We start from the raw sequence: 15565 nt of genomic DNA, 5'->3' as shown, positions 1-15565 counted from the left end.
CTTCCTGGAGGTTCACTCCCTCCCCACTTTGAGTTCACATGGCCTGCAGCCCAGACCTCCATCACAACACAGATATCTAGATCTCTGATGGGCCTTTCTGCTCTCTGGACTCACGTGTTTTACATGCCTCACTAGACTGTAAGCTCCTTAAGGACAAGAATCATATCTTGTTCTGCTCTGGGATCCTACAGCACCAAGCCTTTCTTGTGACTGATGCCCAGGAAAGGTTGACTGAATTGAATTGACTTGAAACAATGAATGTGATCAATTGCTCAGAGAGGAGAGCACTCTGTTCTGGGCCAGCCCGGCCCGACCTGCAGTGGCCGCAGCCTCAGGCCAGTGACTCTCTAACCCCAGCTCCTTTCACGGCCCATAGGAGCCCAGGAGGCAGAGAACATGCTTGGCCCCAACCGCAGACCAATAGGGGAGAGGACAAAGGGGGTCCTGTGGCCTCTCCCGGCCCCCTGGTCATCTCACAGGTGCTGGTGGTTAAAGGAGAAATCCTCAGGTTCTGAGGCAGAATCTTCCAGATCACTCAGAGTGCCAGGGAGCTTGGCGAAGGCCTGAGTGTGGGAAACCCCCAGAGAGAACTGAGACTTAGGCCCTTTCGTGCAGCCACCCCCCTGCCCATCAGTGGCTGCCGCCAAAACAACCACAATGAAATTTAGGAAGTGGCAAAGGCCATGGCAGCCAAATGGGTTTGGATGTTTTGGGAGAAGGAGAAATAGAGCCAGACAAGCTGTTTTCCTGTGAAACGAGGCCATTAGGGCTTCTGGAAGGAGGCCAGCCCCAGGTCATCACTGTCTTGCCAGGCCCAGGCCTCTCCTACATGCTGTCCTTTCTGCTGGAGGCCGGGGCTCTCACATTCTCTTTGCCCTCAGCCTGGGTCTAGGGAATCTCAGCTTTGTCTCTTTTTTCTGTTCCTTACCCTCTAGAGCTGCCCCAATCAAGGGCTTGTCTGCGCTTGGGATGACCACATGATTTACTGTCCAAACAGGACATTTTTGAGAGAAAAAGGAGATGCTGACTGGCCAAGACGCAGAGACAAAGGCATAAATTGGGACTGTCTGGACTAATGGGATATTTGGTCACCCCCCTATGTTCATATTTAGAGGGTTCTGTCTATTTCATGGGAGATACCCTTAAAATCATATGCCCTTCCTAGACCAGGAAGTTACTGCCTCCCCAGCAGGGACCATAAGATCAGGGCAGGAAGCAGGCTCCAGACACTGGTGTCTCCCTTTGTCTGGGCCTGCCAGACCTGCGCCCTGGCCTCATGCATCAAAAGAGAACCAGATGGTCACCAAGGGACCCTTAATGTCATAATATTTGAAAAACACCTTCTTCCAAGTTCATCTCCAGCACTCTCTCCTCTGATTTCCTTTCTCCGCTCCTCCTCTTCATCTCCTCACCCTTTAACTCCCTGCCTAATAGCTAGCTGCACCCGAGGAATTACAGGGAATGAGGGGAAGGGCCAGAGAGGAGCCTGGGGGGTGTCTCCTCCCATAGAGAAGAGCAGAGAGGGCCCATGCCCAGCTCCCCAAGTGGTCTGAATGGGCACAGGGTCCACGTGTTACCGAGAAAGGACACCAGGGTCAGCTGCGCATGACAACACTCCCCCATCTCCTGATGGGTTGAGATCAGAGGAGGACAAGTCAGGTTGGCTTTTCATCCCCAGGTCAGAGACCAGCTGTCCCCCAACCTCCAAAACCTTCCCATGGTCCATGGCTCATGCTTTCCCTCCTGGCATCCCACCGGGATGTTCGGGATGAATCCCAGCGGAAGGCGAGGCAGTCGGGGCTGCTGAGCAGATGGTGAAACTGATGGCCCCACCAGCAGCCTGCCTCCCTCTCTCCAGGAGCCAGCAGGGTAGTGGGGGGACCCGGGCTTTGCTACTAAAACTGATCTCACAGCAGAGCAGCTGCGAGGCTAGGCCGAAACCGGAGCTCTGAGTCCAAGGACAAAGCATGCACAGGGGAAGCCAAGCCTCTTCCCTCCTCCCTACCTTCATCACGTTTCCTCTTCTCGCCATTGGAGCGAGGGATCCCCAGGATCCCATTGATGGAGTAGGATCCCACTGGATCATTGGAGGTGCTGGAAACAGGAGGGGAGGCCGTACTGGGAACTGGACGAGAGTAAGGAGGAAATGCCATCAGGATAGCCGCTGTGATCACAGGCCAAAGCCCCAAGGCTGGGGGCAGAGAGAAGCAGAGGAAATGAGGAAGCATGGGGAGCCCATAGTCCCCTCCTTCCTCTGAGGTTTCAGGGGGAACACATTGCTACATACAATTTAGGCTACTCACTGCTGTCCACCCTGGGTTGAGTGGGGACCAGTCAACCCCAGGCCTTCTCTGCAGACCTAGAGACTTCACTCACTATAGATTGAACCCACTCCCTGAGTGTGTGGGTTCAGCAAACAGCAAAAGCTGACTCAACCTAGAAAGCGACTCAGCGGTCGTGCAGAGAGCACAGCTCCTAGGATGCCTCCTCGCACAGCTCATCCTATCTGATCCGCTGCCCGACAAATCCTTCTAAACAAACCCCAGGCCATGGTTTCTAGTCTCCTGGGCGGAGTCTTTCCCAGTCCTGATTTAGAGTGTGGCTTTCTAAGGTCTATCTGAGTCTCTTAGAGACACAAGAATGGTCCTGATATTCCCCGGCAGTGTGAAGCTCCTCTCCCCCAGTTGCTTCTGGTCTTGAAATCACTTGAGAAGTTCCTAATTTTCCCTTCAGGGCACAGAGTAGTGAACACATTCACTCCGCGGTGATCAGCTCAGGTACAGCCTGGCCCAACCCTCCCTCCCAGCACATGCTGTAACACAGGCCTAGTAAACACCACTCCTGCCAACTCCAGGGGGGCTGGGACCAGCGCTTTCTACTTCCTGCTGGTCAAGAGAGAGGGGACAGCTGCCAAGAGGGGCAGCAGGAGAAGTTTAACCACATCCCAGCCCCTAAAGCCCCAGACCTCATCTATGGCTTCAGCAGCACCAAGTGCCCTTGGGCCAAAGGGAAGATAGTGTGTTGGGGGGATGGGGGCTGTTAGCAGGTGTTCTGGTGGACCTGGGTCATGTCTCTGTGAGACTGCGAGCGAGGGTCAATAAACGAGGAGGTTGGAGAGCGGCAGACAGTTACTGAGCGGATGAGAGAGACAAACAGATCAAGAGAGACAGGTCAAGTAGAGACAAACCATGAGGAGGGAGGGAGAGAGACAGAGGAACAGGTCCAGGGCCCTATGGACAGAGAGGAGAGGAAGGAAGAGGAGAGAAGAAGGCAGAGGAGGGGAGAAGAGAGGAAGAGAATCTTAAAAATTAAAAAAAAAAAAAATGGAGTAAGCAAGTAGATATGACAGAGGGACAGGGAACAAAAGATGGAGAAGAAGGAGGATGGGAAAGAGAAGGAAAGTTAGAGGGAATAGAGGGAGAGAGACAGACACACAGACTGATAAAGGGAAGGCAGCTCTGAGGAGATGCTCACAGGAGGCAGAGAGCAGTCCTCGTGAGCTAGTCTCCCAGGAAGATCCCAAGCCTCTAGGAGCCCAGGGAGAGCACGGGCCTTGGACCTCAGACAGGTGGGCATTTCCCACGGGCAGAGCTGCTTTTCCCAGCTCTCAGGGGGCTCAGCTTCCTCCCTTCCCTGAGTCCTCTTACCAATGGTGTGGCCAGGGGCAGTCACTCCGGTCCCGGCTCCATCCGGCGTTGGGTGGAAAGGCTGCTGAACTTTGGTCCGGATGATCCTGCAACAGCATGACAACAGCATCACACATCACATGCCCTCTCCTGCCCTGGTCACCTGCAGCCCAGTCCTGCAGAGGCGCTCCCCTGAGCTCAGCTCCCTCCTCACCCATCTGCTCCCTGCTCCCCTGCCCTCTCTGACTGCTGCAAGGCAGGAGCTTGCCCTCCTGTTGGCTCTGCCATCCAGCCTAGCACAGCCCTGGGCAGAGACAGTCTGCATTCTGTCCTGCTGTGTGATTCGTGAATTGCAGCTTGATGTTTGGTAGCAAGGATCGGGCAGCAGAGCCAGTGGAGCACAGTATCCTTCCAGTTTCTGGGAGTGGGGGCTGCCCTGGTGACTTGCTGTTCATCCTTCCCTCCTCAACCACACACATCTCCTCCCGAGAGGAGTCTGGAGATCATTTTGGAGCTGGCTTTCCTATTGGGACTGTATCACAGTCCTCCAGAGTCGAGGGAGGGGGTGAGATTTCCCCATTTCCTGAGCTAAAGAGAAGTAGCCAGGGAAAGGGCTGGGTCACAGGTAATCCTTTCATCTCCAGGATTCCAACACAGTACCTGTCCCTCTGCCAGGTGTCAGGCCCTGAGCAGCTCCTTGAGCCCGCTTAGGGCTCTCAAACCTGCCAAAGCCCTGTCCCTGCCCGGCTCGCTGGCCCGCTGGCCTCCTTCTCAGAGGCCTTACTTGGATCACACCTTCTTTACCAGACTAGGTGAAAAGCCTAGTACCTTCCCTATGCACTCCGTTGGGGCGGAGTGGGGGGAATCCAGATCAAACATCCCAGGGCTGGGCATTGTTAGTGATCCAAGGACGCAGGGCTCAGCGACACAAAAGACCAACCCTACGGCCAGGACCAAGGAACACTCTCCTCCACCCACTGGTCAGTCAGGTGCCCTTGGAAGCCACTTTTCTGAAGGCGCTGCTCTCCCTGCAGAGAGGAGTTCAAGTTCATCTCAACCAGCCAGGTGAGCCACAAGCCGTGCGTGGACTGGAACACTTACTTGCAGGCAACCGATACAAGGCCCCTGCCTCCCGGGGCCAGGAATGAAGTTGGGCAGGGAGGACACACACCCCGAGAAAGCTAAGTAACCCCGAGGGGGCCAGGCAGTAAGTGCCAGGAGGATGTGGGGGAGAAGTCATCTCCCTTGCAGGTGGGGGAAATGGGAAAGAAGTCACTGAGGAGGTGGAACTTGATGTAGATCCTCAAAGCAGAGTAAGGCTGAATATATATACACACACATGTATAGGAGCCAGAGGCACAGAGGATAGTGGAAAAGTCGCTGAGTTTCATGGCTGAGGCCCCGAGTCTTCCATTAAGTGGCCTCATCGTTCTCCTTTTCTGGGCCTCAGTTTCTTCAGCTATAAAGTAAAGAGGTTAGACTACAGAATCTCTAAGGTCTCTTTCCCCAGTAAAAAAAACACAATATGATTCTAAGATGAACAAACAAGTGGAGAGGAGGGCATTAGAAGCAGATGCTGGAGGAGGGTAGAAGCAAAGCACAGGAGCCGAGTGGTCACGCTGGGTTAGGGGCTAATGCCTAGGCCAGGAACGGTGGAGGGATGTAAGGGAGTAAGAGGAAATAAGGCTGAAAACTCGGAAGTAATGATGATACTAGCGATTTTCCACTTATCGAGCATCTATTATATGCCAACATTATATGCAATTTATATTACTGTATATATACTACTGTTAATTCTCACAACAACCACCTCCAAAGCAATACTATTATCCTTGTTTTGCAGACTGAAAACCAAAGCTGACAGAGGTTAAAGAGCTTACTCAAGATCACATTGCCAGCTAGGGCAGAGTTGGAATTCAGTATTTAAAATGTGTGCTTTTTGTTACTTTGTCAGACTTCCCCCAGTATATAGGAACAAGGTTTACAGAATCTCAAGCCATGAATGATTTTTAAACTAAAGGAGACATGTGCAAACCGATGCAGGTAAAGCAATAGACAGGCACAAGGCCATAGGTAGCTGGCCTCAGAAAAGAGAAGGAAGAAAAAAAAAAAAAAAAAAAAAAAAAAAAGGGAAATCCCTGACAGTCCAGTGGTTAGGACTCCATGCTTTCACTGCCAAGGGCCCAGGTTCGATCCCTGCTCGGGGAACTAATATCCAACAAGCCTTGCGTCGTGGCCAAAAGAAAAAAAAAAAAAAGAGAAGGAAGAATTTTTAAGATGGATTTGGCAACTAAATGGAGTCAACCATGGCTCTAAAACCCCAGTTCTGTGTAACTGGAAGGCTGGTGGTTTGTCCCACTGTCAGGAAGAGGGATGCAGGGAGGTGACTGGTTGGTCCTCGACATGAGCATTTGAGGAGGTAGGTGAGTGTCCAGGTGGATGGCCGTGCACCAGCCAGCAGAGCAGATATGGATTTAGGAGATTATCAAGAAAGGAAGTGTTGGATGGGATGAGAGGACTAAAGAGCAGACGCTGGAGAACATCCACTATCAGAGGCTGAGGAAAAGAACCTGACCTTACACAAGGGTCAGAGCTGGTCACACAGGAAATGGAAGAACCAGGATCAGGCAGTTTTAGCTCGGTCAACAGAGAAGAACATTTCCAGAAGGAGAACGTAATCCACGGCATCCATGGTGACATAAAGATTGAAGGGAATTTGGGAATAAGAAGAGGCACAGATTGGGGAATTTTGGTGACCACTAGTGACCTTGGGAGAGCGGCCTCAACAAAGCAACTGAGGCCGGAGCCAGACAAAAAGAGGTTAGGGAGTGGACAGCAGGAGAGGGAGGCAGTGAACGTAGACTGTTGCTTCAGAAGTGTGTAGAAAAGGAGAGAAAAGTGTGGAAGCTGAGGATGGAAGTGGCAGCTAAGTGGAGGGAAAGCTGTTTAGGGGAGGAAGGACCTGGATAAGTCTGTAGGCTGAGGAGAAAGAACTGGTGAAGAGGGAGAGGCTGGAGTTGCCTGAGAGAATGCGGATGATAGCCAGACAAGGCAGAACAAGGGGAGAACGGAATGGCGGCCACGGGGACGACGCAGCAAGAGGTGGCACGTGGTGAGGTGGCCCAAAGCTTCTGGGTCTGGAGCATGATCACATTGGGAAAGACCTGACAGTCGCTAAGGGCAGTGTAGACTGGTCTACACGAAAAGTCTAGAAAGAGGCTGAGCAGCTCAGAGCAGCTGCTCCTAATTCATTGCAGCAAAAGGTTTCTGGGATCTCAGTGGGCCTGTGGGTGGCTCTGACTTGAGGGCTGGTGGACTCTGGGCTCTGGACTGAGGGAACCCCAAGACTGAGGCTGGGTGAGACAGACAACTGGATGGCCTTGTGGAGCTGCTGTCTTTGTTACCCACAGCCTCTGACCCCTGGGGCGCTGGTGCAGTTTTAGCTGAGGCAGCAAGTGATGGAAAATCACTACTCCCTGACAGCGGCTTGGTGGTGCATGGGAGAGGAGCTGGGCAGGGTGCCTGCTGTGAGTTACTAATGCTCTTGGTGTCCATCCATGCCCCCCAGGAGGTGGACACTCACCAGTCCCCAACGGTGACCTCAGGGAATTTAAGAACCGGGATTGTGGAAACCTGCATCCCATACACAAACCCAATGACTAATAGGAATATCACTAAGGGTTAAAAGGATAAAGAGGTTGCTTTGTGTGACTGCCTGATCCTATTGCCCCCTGTTCCTCCTCCGCCTCCTTCTCTAATTCTTTTTCATTCTTGGCCCCAAAAGACAGCCAGACACATCTGTGGCCACCATGACCCCCAACAGGTTTGGCCTGGAGAGTCAAGTTCCCGCACATGCATCCTTGCGGGGCTACAGTCAGGAGCCCTGGGCCCATTTACCGGGGGTTGGGAGGTGCCATTTCCCACTTCCACAGAAAGACTGCCCTGCGAGGGTGCCTGCTCCCCACTTCTCCTTCCAGCATGCTTTCCTTGACAGGGATGCTCTTTCTCCCCCCCACCTTTCCAGAGAACCTTCTAAGCTTTGCCTTGCAGGCACTTAGCATCTCACACGCACAGGAGTATGAGAAGAGCAAAGGGAAGATGGGGATGGGCTCTGGGCTCAGTCTGCCTGAGTCTGAGTCCCAGCTCTGATACTTTTTTTTTTTTTAACATCTTTATTGGAGTATAATTGCTTTACAATGGTGTGTTAGTTTCTGCTTTATAACAGAGTGAATCAGTTGTACATATACCTATATCTCCATATCCCCTCCCTCTTGCATCTCCCTCCCACGCTCCCTATCCCACCCCTCTAGGCGGTCACAAAGCACAGAGCTGATCTCCCTGCGCTCTGCGGCTGCTTCCCACTAGCTATCTACTTTACGTTTGGTAGTGTATATATGTCCATGCCACTCTCTCACTTCGTCACAGCTTACCCTTCCCCCTCCCCCTAGCCTCAAGTCCATGCTCTAGTAGGTGTGCGTCTTTATTCCCGTCTTGCCCCGAGGTTCTTCATGACCAATTTTTTTTTTTTTGTAGGACTGTTGTGAGGATTAAATAGGATAATTCATGTAAAATGATTAGTATGATGCTTGGCTCAATAAATGCTAGCTATAATAATAACTACTAGTATTATTATTCCTATGGGTGATCCCCAGGACTGGCTGCATTCTGTGGAGGGGCTGAGCCAGGTGCAGACAAGGAGGCCTCTCAGGCCAATATGCCCCAGCCTGGTCAATGCAGCTGCTTCAGGAACCCCGGGAAGAGCACTGAGAAGACAGGAGACAGCAGCAGCAGGTGTCATAACCTGACCCCAAAAGAGATGCACCAGAGACTCTGGGGAAGACAGACTGGGGACCCCTGCCTGGCGGCACTGGGAAGGATCCATAGACAGTATGAGCAGCAGCTCCCTCAGGACCCAAGAGATGCCAGGGGGCTGTGGCAGAGCTTTAGAGTAAAGGGTGACAGGGCAGGTGAAGTCACTCCCTCTTTGGTTAAATTCCCCGGAGGTCTCCACTCCCCACCATGCTGGAGATCAAAACAGTCTCATCAGCTCTGTGAGATAGCATGAAAGCATGTAATGAGTCTCCTATTAACAATTTGTTAAACTCATGAAGAAACTGAGACACTCTCAATTCTAAGAAAGCGCTGGGGTTGAGTCTTCACTCTTCTTCTGGTTTTGCCCCCCTCCCTCCCGCCCCTCCTCTCCTTCCTCCTCCTCCTCCTCTCATCCTTCCTCTGTGTTTCATTCTCTCTCTCTCCCCTTCCTGTCTGTCTCTGCCCCTCTCTCTGTCTCCCTTCCCTTTGTCTGTCTGTCTGTCTCTTTGCACCCTGAAGTCCCACTGTGGCTGTGTGAGCTTATTGATTCCTGGGAGCTGGGGGAAAGTGGGAGGCAGGGCTGGGGTGCAGGCTCGGGGATGGAAATAGAAGGTTATAAATTATTTGTGACAGGAAAGCAATAGAGGCAGAGTGCTGAGCACAAGTCCTGTGTCACTATTAGATTCCTTTTAGCCTGATGACACTGTAAAAAAGGTTAAGTGTCTGCTGGAATCGTACACCTGGGGGGCCGGGGCAGCCTGGGAGCAGAACAAGCCACTGAGAGCAGGTATATCAATTCTCCAGGCCAATAATATTCCTCTCATTGATCGCCACGCAAAGTTCAAAAATCTCATTACAGCCAGGCAGACCGGGAACTTTTTACAAATCAATAGAATGATATAATGTATGTATACTTAGTACAAATGTATCTATTCATCTATCCATCCATCCACCGTCCGCCTCAGGGTTTCCAGGTTAACCTACCCATCATATTATGTTATGTTATGTATGATATTATATTGCATTATATTATATGATAACAAATGGTGTGCAAAAACTCCCCCTGAGGTGGAGACAAGAGGAGGTCCTCTGAGCATTGAGGTGACCTCAGACAGCTCACCTTGGAGGGAGTCAGGTGGCAGCATTTCCAGGCCTAGGCTGGTCAGGATTTCTAGAAGCAGTGCTTCCTTAGCGGAGGCTCCAGTAATAAAAAACTATTGTCTACTGAGTACTTACTATGAGCTAGGCAATGTCCTAAGCGCTTCAAACAAATAGTTCATTTAATCCTCCCAACGACACATTTTGCAGATAAAGCATATGATAAATTGCCGAAAGCCACCCATTTAAGAAACGGACAATCTGGGGTTTGAATTCAGGCAGACTGATCCTAGGGCCCATACCCTTAACCAGGAAACCACACTGCCTCCAGGAGAGAGATACCCAAAAGCCCAGAACCCAAACTCCAGGAGTCTATGGTTCTACTCTCTTGCTCTATTGTGTTCTGAGAAACAAAGGATAAGGGGCTCCCTGAGCTTCAGCATTCCCTTCTATAAAATGGGAGGATACCACCTGCTGGAACCAGCTGCTGACAGCGTGATATCCACATGGGATCTCCAAGCATGTCCCCATGAAATCCTGTCCAGCTGCCTAGAACAGACTGCCTTCTCCACTTTGGAATTACTTCCTAGCAGGCTGGCCTCAGGCCCAGTCATATCACTGGTTTGCTCAAAGAGTGTTTGGGGCAAGAAGTCAAGTATTAACATACATGTGTTGTATACATGTATAAATCAGTTTAAATTGCCTACTTCTAGAGTCTTTGGAGAAAATACTTAATCTCTGGTATGGGGAAAGTCATTTTTTAATCTTAACTTATTTACTTTTGGCTGCATTGGGTCTTCATTGCTGTGCAAGGGCTTTCTCTAGTTGAGGCGAGCGGGGGGCTACTCTTCATTGCGGTGCTTGGGCTTGGCGTTGCGGTGGCTTCTTGTTGCGGATGGAGCACGGGTTCTAGGGACACGGCCTTCAGTAGTCATGGTGCACAGGCTTAGTTGCTCCATGGCATGTGGGATCTTCCCGGGCCAGGGCTCAAACCCGTGTCCCCTGCATTGGCAGGCGGATTCTTAACCACTGCGCCACTGGGGAAGTCCAGGAAAGTCTTTCTTGACTGAGTAAATCAAAGGAACTCCAAGGTGGAGAATGTTTCAGACTAGCTGGCCCCACTGCCCATTAAACAAGATGATGTTGGGAGGGGCCTCTGCCAGTGCCTTCAGGCTGCCTGGGTATGATAGGCTGGATCATTCAAGAGGACAAAATGATATTTGCCTCAGCAAAGGATATTTTACACAAGAATGCAGGTAATTGCTTTAACTCAGGCCTTTGAGAGCTGCCTAGTCAGGCACGTGTCCCTGGCTCTGCCCTGAGGCAAATCAGAGCTACAAAAACAGCTGGAGACTTTTCATGGCAGAACCTCAAGTGAGATCTCATAGATTATTCAGGAAAATTTTCCTTCTTCCCAAAATGGTTCCTACCTCTCCCAACTCCTGAGAACTCTAAGGAACTGAAATCTCCCCTCTGTACATCCCAAGGACTGAAGAACAGAAATTTACCACCTCTTCCTCACAGGAACCAAAAGGAAGCAGCAGCCACCCAGCCTTCCCCCTAGCAGCCCGGAAGTGATTCATATGCACTCTGTTTTCCTAGGCCCTGGCTCTACATTTTGTGCAGAGTTTAGAGTTGTCTGCCCACGCCCACTCACGGGTTTCAGTTTGGACAACTGACCATATGGCAGGCAGGGTTCTGTGCGAGAGAATGCCTGCCGATGAGGGGAGGCTATGGGCAGGACCTTCCATTCTGGCTGTAGCAGGATATAACTGGAATACACAGGTTCCGAGTTACCAGGGTTCCCCCCAAACATGTCAAGAGTTTCTGTCTCTTTTGTTGCTTCTCAGAGGTCATAACTGAGCTCTAAGAGATGACAGTCCTACCTAAAAGCTTACTGAAAGGTGTCCTCAAACTACTGTCCTTGAGCAACTTGCATTAGAATCCCCTGGGGTGCATGCTAACATGCAAAGCCCTGGAGCCCCCTTCAGACCTTCTGCATTAGAATTTTTAATGGTGGTGGGGCCCAGGAATCTGTAGTTAAGCAAACTCTACAGATTACTCTTAAACTCTCTAATATTTGAGAAAACTAACTTAAGCCAGGGGGTAAGAAAACCATCCTTGAGAGAGTTGGGAGAATGTCTTAGTGAGTTACAGAAGGTTCCTTCCTCATATTCTATCAACCCACATCCCCCGTCTGCTAATCCTGACTCCACCTGACACAGTTACCAAAATTCAAGAGGCTCTCAGTTCCTCTGTGGAAACTAAACTATAAGCCACAAATAAAAATAATTTCAAAATAGTTTTTGGTACCTTCCAGGCTGACAGATTTGCAGTGGGTTCCTTAGATACTAGGAATACTTTCTGCATCAATTTAGCCTTCGAAGACTGGCACTGAGGATGATAATCCTTCTACCACGTGTCCCTGGGAGCCCAGGCCAGATACAATTTACCAGGCTAGATGGGCCATGGGGCTGGCCCAAGGGGGCAATAGCGACGGTTTATATGATGAATGGTAAGCATATGGATTGATTTAACTTCAAGATATGCATAGGTTTAAAAATTAAGGGGCAATGTGTTTAACTAACCATTTGGAAACCAGTCTGCGGTGCATGCCAAGCCCAGAGCGTGACCGGACTAGCTCCTCTCGCCACCAGCCCTGCCCTCATCTGTCAGGGCTTCTGGGCTAGAGCTGGGGTCTACCAGCTGTCCACCCCATGGTCCAGAGGCTAGAAGACTGCCTAATATGATGGAGAAAGGGGTGCTGCTATAGACTCATTGCTGGGACAAGTCCTCCCTGTCCATTCTCCCCTTCCCTCCACAGGCACATCTCCCTCTGCAAGCAGGAGGGAGCCTGGAGGGAAGGGGTCCTCAGCAGCAGCCACGCTGGGGCCTGCTAGCGGCTGCCTGGCCTCCCTGCCTCTGGCCCCTCCCACCTCCTACCTTCTTGCTCCAGTATTCAAAAACAATCCATCCGGCTCTCTGTGTCTGTTCCTGAAAGAATGCGATGAGGCTAAAGCCTACAATTGCTTCCTATTACCTACAGGATAAATTCAAAATTCCTCAGCCTGGCCTTCAGAATCTTTCCCAATCTGGCTCCGCCCTGGTTTTCCAATCTATTTCTCTCTGTTCCCCTCTTCCACTTATGGTCCAGCACAGAGCTGAAACCGGTTTTCTTGCTTACTCAACTCACAGTGAGTCCTCCCCTGGACTCTGAGCTCTGCAAGTGCACATGTCATGGTTATTTTTCTCACCATTGTATTTCTTGCACCTAGCAACAGTGCCTGGCATAATATAAGTACTTAAAAACTATTTGTTGAATAGCAAATCAATGTTATTACTATTAATAATAACAATTACAATCTTAAGGGACATAGTGAATTAACATATGTTTACTATGTGCCAAGGCACTCTGCAAAGTACTTTACATGGATTATTTATTTTTCACAACTTCTTATGAAGACTATTATCCCTGTTCTACAGAAGTGGAAGCTGAGGCTCAGAGAAGTTGAGTAACTTGCCCAAGGTCACACAGCTGTTAAGTATCAGAACCAGGATTTAAACCTAGGAGCCCGACTTCAGAACCCATGTTGCTAACCACTGGGTAGAATAAGTCAGTCGTAGCAAGAACAGATGGTAGAATCCATGAGAAACTGGGTCTGAATAGAAGAGTTGCATGTAAAAATAGTAAAAGTAATAACTATCATTTATTTCATATTCATTCTATGACAGGCGTTATAACAAATGCATTTTCTCATCCAAATCCTAACTACAACTCTATCAAATAGGGGTGTTCTCTATTTTACTAAGGAGACAACAGAGAGGCTAAGCAACTTGTCCAAGGTCATGTGCTTAATAGCAGTGGAGCCAGACTTTGGGTCTGTGACTCCAATGTCTGTAGGCTGAACCATGTTACCTCTTCTGGAAATTTCTATATTAATATTTCTTTGTGTTTATTAACTATTTGGGCATAAACAATTTTTTTCTTTCAGTCTTTTCACATCCATGATCTGGACAACCGTGCAAATGTATATGTAGACAATGAACAGAGATTGCATGTAACTGTGATTCTAAACATGCCTACCCTCTCCTGTGCACGTGCCGTTAGCTGTATTTGATAAGCATCATGTCTGTGTTAACTTCAATTTTAGGTTAAGTGGCTATGGTTTCACTGTATTTTATATACATTGGTAGGTTTGGGGGATAGATTTTCTAAATTCTCTATATCTATCTAACTATCTACTTTCCAAATCGTGTACATGATTGTGTGGCAATAATGGATACAGACGTGTTTCTCAGTTTCTAGAAACTATTTCTATGACTAGTGTATCTTTATATTCATGTCTGCTCTAACGCATTGATTCAAGATTTATAATACTGGATATATTTATCAAAAGTCCCCTCATGAATTTCTGCCCAGTTATGCCTTTCAAATCTGTAAGCCACAGTCATACATGACTCCACTCTCATCACTGTTCCCTTCCCAAGGTGTTTCAGACGCTTACATCACAACTGCATTTCTATACTGGTCCGTGCACCAATATTGATGTACATAAATGTGCATTTGTATACCTGTGTATCTTTCTGTCTGTGGCCAGGATGGGGTGGGGGTGGGGGACTGTGGAAATGAGAGAATTATTAAATGCCAAGTAGATGTGCGATAAATTCCATTGATTTTATAAACTCCAACTTGTCTTCAGTCTCCTTCCATTCTTTATCCTGGGGGCATTGCAACAAAAACCTATTTTAAATACCTTTACTCCCCCTCCCCAAAAAAGTGTCAATATTTTATTTGGATTTTTAACTTCGCTCCATAACAGTTGTTTGACCTCCTGACTCGTGCGAGTCACATAAATTCTGGGACTTTATTCAGGAGCCATGTTCCTGCTATTGAATAAGCAATTTGGGAGGGTGAATTAATGACTTGTGCTGTTGCTGGAAAGTCCCTGAAGAAATATTAAAATTGCTTGCAGACTGAATCGATACTCAGTGAACACCCAGCAAGAGGGCTTCAGCTCTGGAATGGCCACAGAAGGCAGTGCTTGGTGGAGGAAGGGGAATTCCTGCACCCAGCTTGGTGAGCCCCCTCCCAGGCCACCGCCCCTTGCCCTCCATCCCTGGAGCGCTGTCATTTTCAGTAACGGCGAAGTCTTACTAAACCCCAAGCAGGAAAGGGCTGATTTGTCCTGTCTCAGGAAGCAGGCTCAGGGGACAGTTTACTCTCTTACTAGCAACGAGAGCCCAGAGGCTTTATTGGAGGTGATGGTCTGGACACATCCACCTGCTGGAGAGATGGGATGGCGCTGCTGCTTTCTGGCAGGCTGCACTGTGCTGGGGACCAGGAGAGCACTGGGTTTGGGGAGGCTGTGGCAGTGATCCTTTTCTGCTGGGTATGCAGGAGGGCTGGGTGTTGTACTGCTGGCTCCATCTCTGTGGATGTCTGACCAGTGTTTACTATCGCTCAGGTGGCCACATGATTTCAGCCTTTGGGCATGGGTGTGCCTGTGGGATGGAGCACTTGAATTGTGTTGTGTGGTACCACGTATTGCTGACACATTCCGGCAGCTGGCTTAAGGTGTTACCTGATGTTTTGTGGTATTGTATCAAGGTGACTGCACTTTGTGTAACACTGAGTTGGAGGAATTTGAGTATTGTTTGGTGGCAATGTCTGTGTTTCTGCTTTGAATTATTGTGTTCGTTGATCATATCAGCATCTTTCTTTTTCGTAATGTATGTCTCAGAGATTAGGTTAATGGGTGTCTCCTTGGTGATGTGGGTTGAGTAATGATGTTGGATCTGGCTGGTGGTGTGTGATTCCGTAATTGCTTTCTCGATGTGGCTGTGTGTGAGAAGACCCATCCTTTAGTTTTTTAGCTTGCTCTGGCTTGGTCGTTTGCACTGCTTCTTTCCAGAAGGAGGATTCTAGAGATGGAGGACTTATCTCTTCTTGATGACCATTCGCACAGTTCTGTTGTTCTTGGAAGCAAGCTGCCCCTGCTCTACGGAACAGATCTGACCTTACCACAGTG

General features: G+C 49.5%; 1 protein-coding gene across 5 annotated transcripts in view; it reads right to left on the bottom strand.

Annotated features, from left to right (window-relative positions):
* Positions 1-15565, bottom strand: part of PAX2 (paired box 2) — a 77216-nt gene that overhangs the window by 42528 nt on the left and 19123 nt on the right. For all 5 annotated transcript variants that reach the window (XM_055081052.1, XM_007101559.3, XM_007101555.3 and 2 more), the window contains exons 4-5: positions 3648-3733; positions 2006-2125 (exon numbers count right to left, since the gene is read on the bottom strand). In XM_055081052.1, coding sequence (XP_054937027.1) covers positions 2006-2125; positions 3648-3733 — 206 coding nt within the window. The remainder of the gene's footprint in view (positions 1-2005; positions 2126-3647; positions 3734-15565) is intronic.

This window comes from Physeter macrocephalus, chromosome 20 (genome assembly GCF_002837175.3).
Source record: "Physeter macrocephalus isolate SW-GA chromosome 20, ASM283717v5, whole genome shotgun sequence".
Taxonomy (NCBI): Eukaryota; Metazoa; Chordata; class Mammalia; order Artiodactyla; family Physeteridae; genus Physeter; species Physeter macrocephalus.
Note: the sequence above shows the minus strand (reverse complement) of the source record. Positions and strands in the feature narration are given on the sequence as shown.